Source organism: Salvelinus alpinus, chromosome 11, assembly GCF_045679555.1.
Source record: "Salvelinus alpinus chromosome 11, SLU_Salpinus.1, whole genome shotgun sequence".
Taxonomy (NCBI): Eukaryota; Metazoa; Chordata; class Actinopteri; order Salmoniformes; family Salmonidae; genus Salvelinus; species Salvelinus alpinus.
In genome coordinates this window covers 5,528,257-5,546,744 of record NC_092096.1, presented here as the reverse complement: position 1 = coordinate 5,546,744, position 18,488 = coordinate 5,528,257, and the positions used below count along the sequence as shown (strand labels likewise).

The 18,488-nt window shown below is 45.7% G+C and overlaps 1 protein-coding gene across 2 annotated transcripts in view; it reads left to right on the top strand.

Moving 5' to 3' along the window:
- Positions 1-18,488, top strand: part of ano2b (anoctamin 2b) — a 191,303-nt gene that overhangs the window by 75,669 nt on the left and 97,146 nt on the right. For both annotated transcript variants that reach the window (XR_011666777.1, XM_071331598.1), the window contains 2 exons: positions 10,301-10,461; positions 13,383-13,465. Coding sequence is in view for 1 of the 2 variants with exons in the window: in XM_071331598.1 (XP_071187699.1) it covers positions 10,301-10,461; positions 13,383-13,465 (244 nt within the window). In the remaining variant the exon portion in view is untranslated. The remainder of the gene's footprint in view (positions 1-10,300; positions 10,462-13,382; positions 13,466-18,488) is intronic.

Below are 18,488 nucleotides of genomic sequence, written 5' to 3'. Positions count from 1 at the left end.
GGTGTTATTGTCCCCATAGAAGGTGACTGATGGGTGGTATTGTCCCCATAGAAGGTGACTGATGGGTGTTATTGTCTCCATAGAAGGTGACTGATGGGTGTTATTGTCCCCATAGAAGGTGACTGATGGGTGTTATTGTCCCCATAGAAGGTGACTGATGGGTGTTATTGTCCCCATAGAAGGTGACTGATGGGTGTTATTGTCTCCATAGAAGGTGACTGATGGGTGTTATTGTCCCCATAGAAGGTGACTGATGGGTGTTATTGTCCCCATAGAAGGTGACTGATGGGTGTTATTGTCCCCATAGAAGGTGACTGATGGGTGTTATTGTCCCCATAGAAGGTGACTGATGGGTGTTATTGTCCCCATAGAAGGTGACTGATGGGTGTTATTGTCTCCATAGAAGGTGACTGATGGGTGTTATTGTCCCCATAGAAGGTGAATGATGGGTGTTATTGTCCCCATAGAAGGTGACTGATGGGTGTTATTGTCTCCATAGAAGGTGACTGATGGGTGTTATTGTCTCCATAGAAGGTGACTGATGGGTGTTATTGTCCCCATAGAAGGTGACTGATGGGTGTTATTGTCCCCATAGAAGGTGACTGATGGGTGTTATTGTCCCCATAGAAGGTGACTGATGGGTGTTATTGTCTCCATAGAAGGTGACTGATGGGTGTTATTGTCCCCATAGAAGGTGACTGATGGGTGTTATTGTCCCCATAGAAGGTGACTGATGGGTGTTATTGTCCCCATAGAAGGTGACTGATGGGTGTTATTGTCCCCATAGAAGGTGACTGATGGGTGTTATTGTCCCCATAGAAGGTGACTGATGGGTGTTATTGTCTCCATAGAAGGTGACTGATGGGTGTTATTGTCCCCATAGAAGGTGACTGATGGGTGTTATTGTCTCCATAGAAGGTGACTGATGGGTGTTATTGTCCCCATAGAAGGTGAATGATGGGTGTTATTGTCCCCATAGAAGGTGACTGATGGGTGTTATTGTCCCCATAGAAGGTGAATGATGGGTGTTATTGTCCCCATAGAAGGTGACTGATGGGTGTTATTGTCCCCATAGAAGGTGAATGATGGGTGTTATTGTCCCCATAGAAGGTGACTGATGGGTGTTATTGTCCCCATAGAAGGTGAATGATGGGTGTTATTGTCCCCATAGAAGGGGACTGATGGGTGTTATTGTCTCCATAGAAGGTGACTGATGGGTGTTATTGTCCCCATAGAAGGGGACTGATGGGTGTTATTGTCCCCATAGAAGGGGACTGATGGGTGTTATTGTCCCCATAGAAGGTGAATGATGGGTGTTATTGTCCCCATAGAAGGTGACTGATGGGTGTTATTGTCCCCATAGAAGGTGACTGATGGGTGTTATTGTCCCCATAGAAGGTGAATGATGGGTGGTATTGTCCCCATAGAAGGTGACTGATGGGTGTTATTGTCCCCATAGAAGGTGACTGATGGGTGTTATTGTCCCCATAGAAGGTGACTGATGGGTGTTATTGTCTCCATAGAAGGTGACTGATGGGTGTTATTGTCCCCATAGAAGGTGACTGATGGGTGTTATTGTCTCCATAGAAGGTGACTGATGGGTGTTATTGTCCCCATAGAAGGTGAATGATGGGTGTTATTGTCTCCATAGAAGGTGTCTGATGGGTGTTATTGTCCCCATAGAAGGTGACTGATGGGTGTTATTGTCTCCATAGAAGGTGACTGATGGGTGTTATTGTCTCCATAGAAGGTGACTGATGGGTGTTATTGTCCCCATAGAAGGTGACTGATGGGTGTTATTGTCCCCATAGAAGGTGAATGATGGGTGTTATTGTCTCCATAGAAGGTGACTGATGGGTGTTATTGTCCCCATAGAAGGTGACTGATGGGTGTTATTGTCCCCATAGAAGGGGACTGATGGGTGTTATTGTCCCCATTGAAGGTGACTGATGGGTGGTATTGTCCCCATAGAAGGTGAATGATGGGTGTTATTGTCCCCATAGAAGGTGACTGATGGGTGTTATTGTCTCCATAGAAGGTGACTGATGGGTGTTATTGTCCCCATAGAAGGTGAATGATGGGTGTTATTGTCTCCATAGAAGGTGACTGATGGGTGTTATTGTCTCCATAGAAGGTGACTGATGGGTGTTATTGTCCCCATAGAAGGTGACTGATGGGTGTTATTGTCCCCATAGAAGGTGAATGATGGGTGTTATTGTCTCCATAGAAGGTGACTGATGGGTGTTATTGTCCCCATAGAAGGTGACTGATGGGTGTTATTGTCCCCATAGAAGGGGACTGATGGGTGTTATTGTCCCCATAGAAGGTGACTGATGGGTGGTATTGTCCCCATAGAAGGTGAATGATGGGTGTTATTGTCTCCATAGAAGGTGACTGATGGGTGTTATTGTCTCCATTGAAGGTGACTGATGGGTGTTATTGTCTCCATAGAAGGTGACTGATGGGTGTTATTGTCCCCATAGAAGGTGACTGATGGGTGTTATTGTCCCCATAGAAGGTGACTGATGGGTGTTATTGTCTCCATAGAAGGTGACTGATGGGTGTTATTGTCTCCATAGAAGGTGACTGATGGGTGTTATTGTCCCCATAGAAGGTGACTGATGGGTGTTATTGTCCCCATAGAAGGTGAATGATGGGTGTTATTGTCCCCATAGAAGGTGACTGATGGGTGTTATTGTCCCCATAGAAGGTGACTGATGGGTGTTATTGTCCCCATAGAAGGTGACTGATGGGTGTTATTGTCCCCATAGAAGGTGACTGATGGGTGTTATTGTCCCCATAGAAGGTGACTGATGGGTGTTATTGTCTCCATAGAAGGTGACTGATGGGTGTTATTGTCCCCATAGAAGGTGACTGATGGGTGTTATTGTCTCCATAGAAGGTGACTGATGGGTGTTATTGTCTCCATAGAAGGTGACTGATGGGTGTTATTGTCCCCATAGAAGGTGACTGATGGGTGTTATTGTCCCCATAGAAGGTGACTGATGGGTGTTATTGTCCCCATAGAAGGTGACTGATGGGTGTTATTGTCTCCATAGAAGGTGACTGATGGGTGTTATTGTCCCCATAGAAGGTGAATGATGGGTGTTATTGTCCCCATAGAAGGTGACTGATGGGTGTTATTGTCCCCATAGAAGGTGACTGATGGGTGTTATTGTCCCCATAGAAGGTGACTGATGGGTGTTATTGTCTCCATAGAAGGTGACTGATGGGTGTTATTGTCCCCATAGAAGGTGACTGATGGGTGTTATTGTCTCCATAGAAGGTGACTGATGGGTGTTATTGTCCCCATAGAAGGTGATTGATGGGTGTTATTGTCCCCATAGAAGGTGACTGATGGGTGTTATTGTCCCCATAGAAGGTGACTGATGGGTGTTATTGTCCCCATAGAAGGTGACTGATGGGTGTTATTGTCTCCATAGAAGGTGACTGATGGGTGTTATTGTCCCCATAGAAGGTGACTGATGGGTGTTATTGTCCCCATAGAAGGTGACTGATGGGTGTTATTGTCCCCATAGAAGGTGACTGATGGGTGTTATTGTCCCCATAGAAGGTGACTGATGGGTGTTATTGTCCCCATAGAAGGTGACTGATGGGTGTTATTGTCCCCATAGAAGGTGACTGATGGGTGTTATTGTCCCCATAGAAGGTGACTGATGGGTGGTATTGTCCCCATAGAAGGTGACTGATGGGTGTTATTGTCCCCATAGAAGGTGACTGATGGGTGTTATTGTCCCCATAGAAGGTGACTGATGGGTGTTATTGTCCCCATAGAAGGTGACTGATGGGTGTTATTGTCCCCATAGAAGGTGACTGATGGGTGTTATTGTCTCCATAGAAGGTGACTGATGGGTGTTATTGTCCCCATAGAAGGTGACTGATGGGTGTTATTGTCCCCATAGAAGGTGACTGATGGGTGTTATTGTCCCCATAGAAGGTGACTGATGGGTGTTATTGTCCCCATAGAAGGTGACTGATGGGTGTTATTGTCCCCATAGAAGGTGACTGATGGGTGTTATTGTCTCCATAGAAGGTGACTGATGGGTGTTATTGTCTCCATAGAAGGTGACTGATGGGTGTTATTGTCTCCATAGAAGGTGACTGATGGGTGTTATTGTCCCCATAGAAGGTGAATGATGGGTGTTATTGTCTCCCATAGAAGGTGACTGATGGGTGTTATTGTCCCCATAGAAGGTGACTGATGGGTGTTATTGTCCCCATAGAAGGTGACTGATGGGTGTTATTGTCCCCATAGAAGGTGACTGATGGGTGTTATTGTCTCCATAGAAGGTGACTGATGGGTGTTATTGTCTCCATAGAAGGTGACTGATGGGTGTTATTGTCTCCATAGAAGGTGACTGATGGGTGTTATTGTCCCCATAGAAGGTGACTGATGGGTGTTATTGTCTCCATAGAAGGTGACTGATGGGTGTTATTGTCCCCATAGAAGGTGACTGATGGGTGTTATTGTCTCCATAGAAGGTGACTGATGGGTGTTATTGTCCCCATAGAAGGTGACTGATGGGTGTTATTGTCCCCATAGAAGGTGACTGATGGGTGTTATTGTCCCCATAGAAGGTGACTGATGGGTGTTATTGTCCCCATAGAAGGTGACTGATGGGTGTTATTGTCCCCATAGAAGGTGACTGATGGGTGTTATTGTCCCCATAGAAGGTGACTGATGGGTGTTATTGTCCCCATAGAAGGTGACTGATGGGTGTTATTGTCCCCATAGAAGGTGACTGATGGGTGTTATTGTCTCCATAGAAGGTGACTGATGGGTGTTATTGTCCCCATAGAAGGTGACTGATGGGTGTTATTGTCCCCATAGAAGGTGACTGATGGGTGTTATTGTCTCCATAGAAGGTGACTGATGGGTGTTATTGTCCCCATAGAAGGTGACTGATGGGTGTTATTGTCCCCATAGAAGGTGACTGATGGGTGTTATTGTCTCCATAGAAGGTGACTGATGGGTGTTATTGTCCCCATAGAAGGTGACTGATGGGTGTTATTGTCCCCATAGAAGGTGACTGATGGGTGTTATTGTCCCCATAGAAGGTGACTGATGGGTGTTATTGTCCCCATAGAAGGTGACTGATGGGTGTTATTGTCCCCATAGAAGGTGACTGATGGGTGTTATTGTCCCCATAGAAGGTGACTGATGGGTGTTATTGTCCCCATAGAAGGTGACTGATGGGTGTTATTGTCCCCATAGAAGGTGACTGATGGGTGTTATTGTCTCCATAGAAGGTGACTGATGGGTGTTATTGTCTCCATAGAAGGTGACTGATGGGTGTTATTGTCCCCATAGAAGGTGACTGATGGGTGTTATTGTCTCCATAGAAGGTGACTGATGGGTGTTATTGTCCCCATAGAAGGTGACTGATGGGTGTTATTGTCTCCATAGAAGGTGACTGATGGGTGTTATTGTCTCCATAGAAGGTGACTGATGGGTGTTATTGTCCCCATAGAAGGTGACTGATGGGTGTTATTGTCCCCATAGAAGGTGACTGATGGGTGTTATTGTCCCCATAGAAGGTGACTGATGGGTGTTATTGTCCCCATAGAAGGTGACTGATGGGTGTTATTGTCCCCATAGAAGGTGACTGATGGGTGTTATTGTCCCCATAGAAGGTGACTGATGGGTGTTATTGTCCCCATAGAAGGTGACTGATGGGTGTTATTGTCCCCATAGAAGGTGACTGATGGGTGTTATTGTCCCCATAGAAGGTGACTGATGGGTGTTATTGTCCCCATAGAAGGTGACTGATGGGTGTTATTGTCTCCATAGAAGGTGACTGATGGGTGTTATTGTCCCCATAGAAGGTGACTGATGGGTGTTATTGTCCCCATAGAAGGTGACTGATGGGTGTTATTGTCCCCATAGAAGGTGACTGATGGGTGTTATTGTCCCCATAGAAGGTGACTGATGGGTGTTATTGTCTCCATAGAAGGTGACTGATGGGTGTTATTGTCCCCATAGAAGGTGACTGATGGGTGTTATTGTCTCCATAGAAGGTGACTGATGGGTGTTATTGTCCCCATAGAAGGTGACTGATGGGTGTTATTGTCCCCATAGAAGGTGACTGATGGGTGTTATTGTCCCCATAGAAGGTGACTGATGGGTGTTATTGTCCCCATAGAAGGTGACTGATGGGTGTTATTGTCCCCATAGAAGGTGACTGATGGGTGTTATTGTCCCCATAGAAGGTGACTGATGGGTGTTATTGTCCCCATAGAAGGTGACTGATGGGTGTTATTGTCCCCATAGAAGGTGACTGATGGGTGTTATTGTCCCCATAGAAGGTGACTGATGGGTGTTATTGTCCCCATAGAAGGTGACTGATGGGTGTTATTGTCCCCATAGAAGGTGACTGATGGGTGTTATTGTCCCCATAGAAGGTGACTGATGGGTGTTATTGTCCCCATAGAAGGTGACTGATGGGTGTTATTGTCTCCATAGAAGGTGACTGATGGGTGTTATTGTCCCCATAGAAGGTGACTGATGGGTGTTATTGTCTCCATAGAAGGGGACTGATGGGTGTTATTGTCCCCATAGAAGGTGACTGATGGGTGTTATTGTCTCCATAGAAGGTGACTGATGGGTGTTATTGTCTCCATAGAAGGTGACTGATGGGTGTTATTGTCCCCATAGAAGGTGACTGATGGGTGGTATTGTCCCCATAGAAGGTGACTGATGGGTGTTATTGTCCCCATAGAAGGTGACTGATGGGTGTTATTGTCCCCATAGAAGGTGACTGATGGGTGTTATTGTCCCCATAGAAGGTGACTGATGGGTGTTATTGTCCCCATAGAAGGTGACTGATGGGTGTTATTGTCTCCATAGAAGGTGACTGATGGGTGTTATTGTCCCCATAGAAGGTGACTGATGGGTGTTATTGTCCCCATAGAAGGTGACTGATGGGTGTTATTGTCTCCATAGAAGGTGACTGATGGGTGTTATTGTCTCCATAGAAGGTGACTGATGGGTGTTATTGTCTCCATAGAAGGTGAATGATGGGTGTTATTGTCCCCATAGAAGGTGAATGATGGGTGTTATTGTCCCCATAGAAGGTGACTGATGGGTGTTATTGTCCCCATAGAAGGTGACTGATGGGTGTTATTGTCCCCATAGAAGGTGACTGATGGGTGTTATTGTCCCCATAGAAGGTGACTGATGGGTGTTATTGTCTCCATAGAAGGTGACTGATGGGTGTTATTGTCCCCATAGAAGGTGACTGATGGGTGTTATTGTCCCCATAGAAGGTGACTGATGGGTGTTATTGTCTCCATAGAAGGTGACTGATGGGTGTTATTGTCTCCATAGAAGGTGACTGATGGGTGTTATTGTCCCCATAGAAGGTGACTGATGGGTGTTATTGTCTCCATAGAAGGTGACTGATGGGTGTTATTGTCCCCATAGAAGGTGACTGATGGGTGTTATTGTCTCCATAGAAGGTGACTGATGGGTGTTATTGTCTCCATAGAAGGTGACTGATGGGTGTTATTGTCCCCATAGAAGGTGACTGATGGGTGTTATTGTCCCCATAGAAGGTGAATGATGGGTGTTATTGTCTCCATAGAAGGTGACTGATGGGTGTTATTGTCCCCATAGAAGGTGACTGATGGGTGTTATTGTCCCCATAGAAGGTGACTGATGGGTGTTATTGTCTCCATAGAAGGTGACTGATGGGTGTTATTGTCTCCATAGAAGGTGACTGATGGGTGTTATTGTCCCCATAGAAGGTGACTGATGGGTGTTATTGTCCCCATAGAAGGTGACTGATGGGTGTTATTGTCCCCATAGAAGGTGACTGATGGGTGTTATTGTCCCCATAGAAGGTGACTGATGGGTGTTATTGTCTCCATAGAAGGTGACTGATGGGTGTTATTGTCCCCATAGAAGGTGACTGATGGGTGGTATTGTCTCCATAGAAGGTGACTGATGGGTGTTATTGTCCCCATAGAAGGTGACTGATGGGTGTTATTGTCCCCATAGAAGGTGACTGATGGGTGGTATTGTCTCCATAGAAGGTGACTGATGGGTGTTATTGTCTCCATAGAAGGTGACTGATGGGTGTTATTGTCTCCATAGAAGGTGACTGATGGGTGTTATTGTCCCCATAGAAGGTGACTGATGGGTGTTATTGTCTCCATAGAAGGTGACTGATGGGTGTTATTGTCCCCATAGAAGGTGACTGATGGGTGTTATTGTCCCCATAGAAGGTGACTGATGGGTGTTATTGTCTCCATAGAAGGTGACTGATGGGTGTTATTGTCTCCATAGAAGGTGACTGATGGGTGTTATTGTCCCCATAGAAGGTGACTGATGGGTGTTATTGTCCCCATAGAAGGTGACTGATGGGTGTTATTGTCCCCATAGAAGGTGACTGATGGGTGTTATTGTCCCCATAGAAGGTGACTGATGGGTGTTATTGTCCCCATAGAAGGTGACTGATGGGTGTTATTGTCCCCATAGAAGGTGACTGATGGGTGTTATTGTCCCCATAGAAGGTGACTGATGGGTGTTATTGTCTCCATAGAAGGTGACTGATGGGTGTTATTGTCTCCATAGAAGGTGAATGATGGGTGTTATTGTCCCCATAGAAGGTGACTGATGGGTGTTATTGTCCCCATAGAAGGTGACTGATGGGTGTTATTGTCTCCATAGAAGGTGACTGATGGGTGTTATTGTCTCCATAGAAGGTGACTGATGGGTGTTATTGTCCCCATAGAAGGTGACCGATGGGTGTTATTGTCTCCATAGAAGGTGACCGATGGGTGTTATTGTCTCCATAGAAGGTGAATGATGGGTGTTATTGTCCCCATAGAAGGTGACTGATGGGTGTTATTGTCCCCATAGAAGGTGAATGATGGGTGTTATTGTCCCCATAGAAGGTGACTGATGGGTGTTATTGTCCCCATAGAAGGTGACTGATGGGTGTTATTGTCCCCATAGAAGGTGACTGATGGGTGTTATTGTCTCCATAGAAGGTGAATGATGGGTGTTATTGTCCCCATAGAAGGTGACTGATGGGTGTTATTGTCTCCATAGAAGGTGACTGATGGGTGTTATTGTCTCCATAGAAGGTGACTGATGGGTGTTATTGTCTCCATAGAAGGTGACTGATGGGTGTTATTGTCCCCATAGAAGGTGACTGATGGGTGTTATTGTCCCCATAGAAGGTGACTGATGGGTGCTATTGTCTCCATAGAAGGTGACTGATGGGTGTTATTGTCCCCATAGAAGGTGACTGATGGGTGTTATTGTCGCCATAGAAGGTGACTGATGGGTGCTATTGTCTCCATAGAAGGTGACTGATGGGTGTTATTGTCCCCATAGAAGGTGACTGATGGGTGTTATTGTCTCCATAGAAGGTGACTGATGGGTGTTATTGTCCCCATAGAAGGTGACTGATGGGTGTTATTGTCCCCATAGAAGGTGACTGATGGGTGTTATTGTCTCCATAGAAGGTGACTGATGGGTGTTATTGTCTCCATAGAAGGTGACTGATGGGTGTTATTGTCCCCATAGAAGGTGACTGATGGGTGTTATTGTCCCCATAGAAGGTGACTGATGGGTGGTATTGTCCCCATAGAAGGTGACTGATGGGTGTTATTGTCTCCATAGAAGGTGACTGATGGGTGTTATTGTCTCCATAGAAGGTGACTGATGGGTGTTATTGTCCCCATAGAAGGTGACTGATGGGTGCTATTGTCTCCATAGAAGGTGACTGATGGGTGTTATTGTCCCCATAGAAGGTGACTGATGGGTGTTATTGTCCCCATAGAAGGTGACTGATGGGTGTTATTGTCCCCATAGAAGGTGACTGATGGGTGCTATTGTCTCCATAGAAGGTGACTGATGGGTGTTATTGTCTCCATAGAAGGTGACTGATGGGTGGTATTTAGGCAGAATTATAACGCCTGTTCACGCGTGCTCAGTTTGAAGACCGGTGTGATTTATACCAGGAAGTATGGGTATGTTTTGGCACCAGGTTTAGAAGTATCAATATGTTTGTGGGTTAGCAGTCTGTACAGACATGGTGCACACAGATATTTAGTGTTCAACTCAGCGGTTATACATGAGGCCCCAGGTGTCTCTAGAACACTGGCATTCCAAGTCGGGGGTGGGACCCCTAGTGGAGGCGCAGGGGAATTGCAGCAGAGTCCCCACATAAAAAATTCACCTTTTTTTTTGTTGCGAAAGAAAAATGTGACTCTGTGTTTTGTGTGTGTGTGTGTGTGTGTGTGTGTGTGTGTGCGTGTGTGTGTGTAGCCTGGAGATGTGTGATAAACAGCAGAACTTCACTATGTGTCCTCTGTGTGACGGAGTGTGTGACTACTGGCACCTGTCCACCGCCTGTGGCACCGCCCGCGCATCACACCTGTTCGACAACCCTGCCACCATATTCTTCGCCATTTTCATGTCCCTCTGGGGTATGTATTAACGTTCTATTGCCCCTTACTACCCCCATCTTCATGTCCCTCTGGGGTATGTATTCATGTTCTATTACCCCTTACTGCCCCTTACTACCCCGTCTACATGTTCCTCTGGGGTATGTATTAACGTCCCAATGTTTTATGACCCCATAGTACCGCCCCCTCCTGTCCATCAGTATGTATGTCAGCCAGCCAGCCCATCAGCCAGCCAGTCTCTGTCTGTCAGCCAGCCAGCCCATCAGCCAGCCAGTCTCTGTCTGTCAGCCATCGTGTCCATCAGCCATCGTGTCCATCAGCCAGCCAGTCTGTCTGTCAGCCAGCCAGCCCATCAGCCAGCCAGTCTCTGTCTGTCAGCCATCGTGTCCATCAGCCATCGTGTCCATCAGCCAGCCAGTCTGTCTGTCAGCCAGCCAGCCCATCAGCCAGCCAGTCTCTGTCTGTCAGCCATCGTGTCCATCAGCCATCGTGTCCATCAGCCAGCCAGTCTGTCTGTCAGCCAGCTATCCCATCAGCCAGCCCGTCTGTGGGGTCCAGGTCTGTGTATTATTAGACACAGTAGGACCTCTGGGGGGGGGGAGGAAACCATTATATATTTACAACCCCCACTACACTTCTCTGCTACCACTCTGTGTCTCAGGTTTCCTCTGCTGGGTTTGGTGGACCGATATTCACATCATGTCTAAGTCTGTGTGTGTCTGTGATCACGTCTGTGTGTGTCTGTGATCACGTCTAAGTCTGTGTGTGTCTGTGATCACGTCTAAGTCTGTGTGTGTCTGTGATCACGTCTAAGTCTGTGTGTGTCTGTGATCACGTCTGTGTGTGTCTGTGATCATGTCTAAGTCTGTGTGTGTCTGTAATCATGTCTGTGTGTGTCTGTGATCACGTCTAAGTCTGTGTGTGTCTGTGATCATGTCTAAGTCTGTGTGTGTCTGTGATCATGTCTGTGTGTGTCTGTGATCATGTCTGTGTGTGTCTGTGATCATGTCTGTGTGTGTCTGTGATCATGTCTAAGTCTGTGTGTGTCTGTAATCATGTCTAAGTCTGTGTGTGTCTGTGATCATGTCTGTGTGTGTCTGTGATCACGTCTAAGTCTGTGAGTGTCTGTGATCATGTCTAAGTCTGTGTGTGTCTGTGATCATGTCTAAGTCTGTGTGTGTCTGTGATCATGTCTAAGTCTGTGTGTGTCTGTGATCATGTCTGTGTGTGTCTGTGATCATGTCTGTGTGTGTCTGTGATCATGTCTAAGTCTGTGTGTGTCTGTGATCACGTCTAAGTCTATGTGTGTCTGTGATCACGTCTAAGTCTATGTGTGTCTGTGATCATGTCTGTGTGTGTCTGTGATCATGTCTGTGTGTGTCTGTGATCATGTCTGTGTGTGTCTGTGATCACGTCTAAGTCTGTGTGTGTCTGTGATCACGTCTAAGTCTATGTGTGTCTGTGATCATGTCTGTGTGTGTCTGTGATCATGTCTGTGTGTGTCTGTGATCATGTCTAAGTCTGTGTGTGTCTGTGATCATGTCTAAGTCTGTGTGTGTCTGTGATCATGTCTGTGTGTGTCTGTGATCACGTCTAAGTCTGTGTGTGTCTGTGATCATGTCTGTGTGTGTCTGTGATCACGTCTAAGTCTGTGTGTGTCTGTGATCATGTCTGTGTGTGTCTGTGATCACGTCTAAGTCTGTGTGTGTCTGTGATCACGTCTAAGTCTGTGTGTGTCTGTGATCACGTCTAAGTCTGTGTGTGTCTGTGTCTGTGATCATGTCTGTGTGTGTCTGTGATCATGTCTAAGTCTGTGTGTGTCTGTGATCATGTCTGTGTGTGTCTGTGATCACGTCTAAGTCTGTGTGTGTCTGTGATCATGTCTGTGTGTGTCTGTGATCACGTCTAAGTCTGTGTGTGTCTGTGATCATGTCTGTGTGTGTCTGTGATCACGTCTAAGTCTGTGTGTGTCTGTGATCATGTCTGTGTGTGTCTGTGATCACGTCTAAGTCTGTGTGTGTCTGTGATCGACGTCTAAGTCTGTGTGTGTCTGTGATCATGTCTGTGTGTGTCTGTGATCACGTCTAAGTCTGTGTGTGTCTGTGATCACGTCTAAGTCTGTGTGTGTCTGTGATCACGTCTAAGTCTGTGTGTGTCTGTGATCACGTCTAAGTCTGTGTGTGTCTGTGATCACGTCTAAGTCTGTGTGTGTCTGTGATCACGTCTAAGTCTGTGTGTGTCTGTGTCTGTGATCATGTCTGTGTGTGTCTGTGATCATGTCTAAGTCTGTGTGTGTCTGTGATCATGTCTGTGTGTGTCTGTGATCACGTCTAAGTCTGTGTGTGTCTGTGATCATGTCTGTGTGTGTCTGTGATCACGTCTAAGTCGGTGTGTGTCTGTGATCATGTCTGTGTGTGTCTGTGATCACGTCTAAGTCTGTGTGTGTCTGTGATCATGTCTGTGTGTGTCTGTGATCACGTCTAAGTCTGTGTGTGTCTGTGATCACGTCTAAGTCTGTGTGTGTCTGTGTCTGTGATCATGTCTGTGTGTGTCTGTGATCATGTCTAAGTCTGTGTGTGTCTGTGATCATGTCTGTGTGTCTGTGATCATGTCTAAGTCTGTGTGTGTCTGTAATCATGTCTAAGTCTGTGTGTGTCTGTGATCATGTCTGTGTGTGTCTGTGATCACGTCTAAGTCTGTGTGTGTCTGTGATCATGTCTGTGTGTGTCTGTGATCACGTCTAAGTCTGTGTGTGTCTGTGATCATGTCTGTGTGTGTCTGTGATCACGTCTAAGTCTGTGTGTGTCTGTGATCACGTCTAAGTCTGTGTGTGTCTGTGTCTGTGATCATGTCTGTGTGTGTCTGTGATCATGTCTAAGTCTGTGTGTGTCTGTGATCATGTCTGTGTGTCTGTGATCATGTCTGTGTGTCTGTGTTCGTAGTTGCGACGTTCCTGGAGCACTGGAAGCGACGTCAGATCAGTTTGAACCACAGCTGGGACCTCACAGGACTAGAGGAGGAGGAGGTACACACCACTCACACCATTACCACATCCCACCACACAGGGACCTCACAGGACTAGAGGAGGAGGAGGTACACACCACTCACACCATTACCACATCCCACCACACAGGGACCTCACAGGACTAGAGGCAGAGGAGGTACACACCACTCACACCATTACCACATCCCACCACACAGGGACCTCACAGGACTAGAGGAGGAGGAGGTACACACCACTCACACCATTACCACATCCCACCACACAGGGACCTCACAGGACTAGAGGCAGAGGAGGTACACACCACTCACACCATTACCACATCCCACCACACAGGGACCTCACAGGACTAGAGGAGGAGGAGGTACACACCACTCACACCATTACAACATCCCACCACACAGGGACCTCACAGGACTAGAGGAGGAGGAGGTACACACCACTCACACCATTACCACATCCCACCACACAGGGACCTCACAGGACTAGAGGAGGAGGTACACACCACTCACACCATTACCACATCCCACCACACAGGGACCTCACAGGACTAGAGGAGGAGGAGGTACACACCACTCACACCATTACCACATCCCACCACACAGGGACCTCACAGGACTAGAGGAGGAGGAGGTACACACCACTCACACCATTACCACATCCCACCACACAGGGACCTCACAGGACTAGAGGAGGAGGAGGTACACACCACTCACACCATTACCACATCCCACCACACAGGGACCTCACAGGACTAGAGGAGGAGGAGGTACACACCACTCACACCATTACCACATCCCACCACACAGGGACCTCACAGGACTAGAGGACGAGGAGGTACACACCACTCACACCATTACCACATCCCACCACACAGGGACCTCACAGGACTAGAGGAGGAGGAGGTACACACCACTCACACCATTACCACATCCCACCACACAGGGACCTCACAGGACTAGAGGAGGAGGAGGTACACACCACTCACACCATTACCACATCCCACCACACAGGGACCTCACAGGACTAGAGGAGGAGGAGGTACACACCACTCACACCATTACCACATCCCACCACACAGGGACCTCACAGGACTAGAGGAAGAGGAGGTACACACCACTCACACCATTACCACATCCCACCACACAGGGACCTCACAGGACTAGAGGACGAGGAGGTACACACCACTCACACCATTACCACATCCCACCACACAGGGACCTCACAGGACTAGAGGAGGTACACACCACTCACACCATTACCACATCCCACCACACAGGGACCTTACAGGACTAGAGGAGGTACACACCACTCACACCATTACCACATCCCACCACACAGGGACCTCACAGGACTAGAGGAAGAGGAGGTACACACCACTCACACCATTACCACATCCCACCACACAGGGACCTCACAGGACTAGAGGCAGAGGAGGTACACACCACTCACACCATTACCACATCCCACCACACAGGGACCTCACAGGACTAGAGGAAGAGGAGGTACACACCACTCACACCATTACCACATCCCACCACACAGGGACCTCACAGGACTAGAGGACGAGGAGGTACACACCACTCACACCATTACCACATCCCACCACACAGGGGCCTCACAGGACTAGAGGAGGTACACACCACTCACACCATTACCACATCCCACCACACAGGGACCTCACAGGACTAGAGGAGGTACACACCACTCACACCATTACCACATCCCACCACACAGGGACCTCACAGGACTAGAGGAGGTACACACCACTCACACCATTACCACATCCCACCACACAGGGACCTCACAGGACTAGAGGAAGAGGAGGTACACACCACTCACACCATTACCACATCCCACCACACAGGGACCTCACAGGACTAGAGGAAGAGGAGGTACACACCACTCACACCATTACCACATCCCACCACACAGGGACCTCACAGGACTAGAGGAAGAGGAGGTACACACCATAATAACATTAATAAATTAATAAACACATTAATAGTCAGGTTACTTTACTCCACTCCTTAATGGTCAGGTTACTATACTACACTCCTTAATGGTTACTATACTACACTCCTTAATGGTCAGGTTACTATACTACACTCCTTAATGGTTACTATACTCCACTCCTTAATGGTCAGGTTACTATACTACACTCCGTAATGGTCAGGTTACTATACTACACTCCTTAATGGTTACTATACTACACTCCTTAATGGTCAGGTTACTATACTACACTCCTTAATGGTTACTATACTCCACTCCTTAATGGTCAGGTTACTATACTACACTCCTTAATGGTCAGGTTACTATACTACACTCCGTAATGGTTACTATACTACACTCCTTAATGGTCAGGTTACTATACTACACTCCGTAATGGTTACTATACTACACTCCGTAATGGTCAGGTTACTATACTACACTCCTTAATGGTTACTATACTACACTCCTTAATAGTCAGGTTACTATACTACACTCCTTAATGGTTACTATACTCCACTCCTTAATGGTCAGGTTACTATACTACACTCCTTAATGGTCAGGTTACTATACTACACTCCGTAATGGTTACTATACTACACTCCGTAATGGTCAGGTTACTATACTACACTCCTTAATGGTTACTATACTACACTCCGTAATGGTCAGGTTACTATACTACACTCCTTAATGGTTACTATACTCCACTCCTTAATGGTCAGGTTACTATACTACACTCGTTAATGGCCAGGTTACTATACTCCACTCCTTAATGGTTACTATACTAAACTCCTTAATGGTCAGGTTACTATACTCCACTCCTTAATGGTTACTATACTACACTCCTTAATGGTCAGGTTACTATACTCCACTCCTTAATGGTTACTATACTACACTCCTTAATGGTCAGGTTACTATACTATACTACACTCCTTAATGGTTACTATACTACATTCCTTAATGGTTACTATACTACACTCCTTATTGGTTACTATACTACACTCCTTAATGGTTACTATACTACACTCCTTAATGGTTACTATACTACACTCCTTAATGGTTACTATACTACACTCCTTAATGGTTACAATACTACACTCCTTAATGGTTACAATACTACACTCCTTAATGGTTACTATACTACACTCCTTAATGGTTACTATACTACACTCCTTAATGGTTACTATACTACACTCCTTAATGGTTACAATACTACACTCCTTAATGGTCAGGTTACTATACTACACTCCTTAATGGTCAGGTTACTATACTACACTCCTTAATGGTTACAATACTACACTCCTTAATGGTTACTGTACTCCACTCCTTAATGGTTACTATACTACACTCCTTAATGGTCAGGTTACTATACTACACTCCTTAATAGTCAGGTTACTATACTACACTCCTTAATGGTCAGGTTACTATACTCCACTCCTTAATGGTTACTATACTCCACTTCGTAATGGTTACTATACTACGCTCCTTAATAGTCAGGTTACTATACTACACTCCTTAATGGTTACTATACTCCACTCCTTAATGGTTACTATACTACGCTCCTTAATGGTCAGGTTACTATACTACACTCCTTAATGGTTACTATACTCCACTCCTTAATGGTTACTATACTCCACTCCTTAATGGTTACTATACTACGCTCCTTAATGGTCAGGTTACTATACTACACTCCTTAATGGTTACTATACTACACTCCTTAATGGTTACTATACTCCACTCCTTAATGGTTACTATACTCCACTCCGTAATGGTTACTATACTCCACTCCTTAATGGTTACTATACTACACTCCTTAATGGTTACTATACTACACTCCTTAATGGTCAGGTTACTATACTACACTCCTTAATAGTCAGGTTACTATACTACACTCCTTAATTGTCAGGTTACTATACTCCACTCCTTAATGGTTACTATACTCCACTCCGTAATGGTTACTATACTACACTCCTTAATGGTTACTATACTACACTCCTTAATGGTTACTATACTACGCTCCGTAATGGTCAGGTTACTATACTACACTCCTTAATGGTTACTATACTACACTCCTCAATGGTTACTATACTACACTCCTCAATGGTTACTATACTCCACTCCTTAATGGTTACTATACTCCACTCCTTAATGGTTACTATACTACGCTCCTTAATGGTCAGGTTACTATACTCCACTCCGTAATGGTTACTATACTCCACTCCTTAATGGTTACTATACTCCACTCCTTAATGGTTACTATACTCCACTCCTTAATAGTCAGGTTACTATACTCCACTCCTTAATGGTCAGGTTACTACACTCCTTAATGGTCAGGTTACTATACTACACTCCTTAATGGTTAGGTTACTATACTACACTCCTTAATGGTCAGGTTACTATACTCCACTCCTTAATGGTTACTAGACTACACTCCTTAATGGTCCGGTTACTATACTACACTCCTTAATGGCCAGGTTACTATACTACACTCCTTAATGGTTACTATACTCCACTCCTTAATGGTTACTATACTCCACTCCTTAATGGGCAGGTTACTATACTACACTCCTTAATGGTTACTATACTACTCTCCTTAATGGGCAGGTTAATATACTACACTCCTTAATGGTTACTATACTACACTCCTTAATGGTTACTATACTCCACTCCTTAATGGTTACTATACTCCACTCCTTAATAGTCAGGTTACTATACTACACTCCTTAATGGTCAGGTTACTACACTCCTTAATGGTCAGGTTACTATACTCCACTCCTTAATGGTTACTATACTACACTCCTTAATGGTTACTATACTCCACTCCTTAATGGTTACTATACTCCACTCCTTAATGGTCAGGTTACTATACTACACTCCTTAATGGTTACTATACTACACTCCTTAATGGTCAGGTTACTATACTACACTCCTTAATGGTTACTATACTACACTCCTTGATGGTTACTATACTACACTCCTTAATGGTCAGGTTACTATACTACACTCCTTAATGGTTACTATACTACACTCCTTAATGGTTACTATACTACACTCCTTA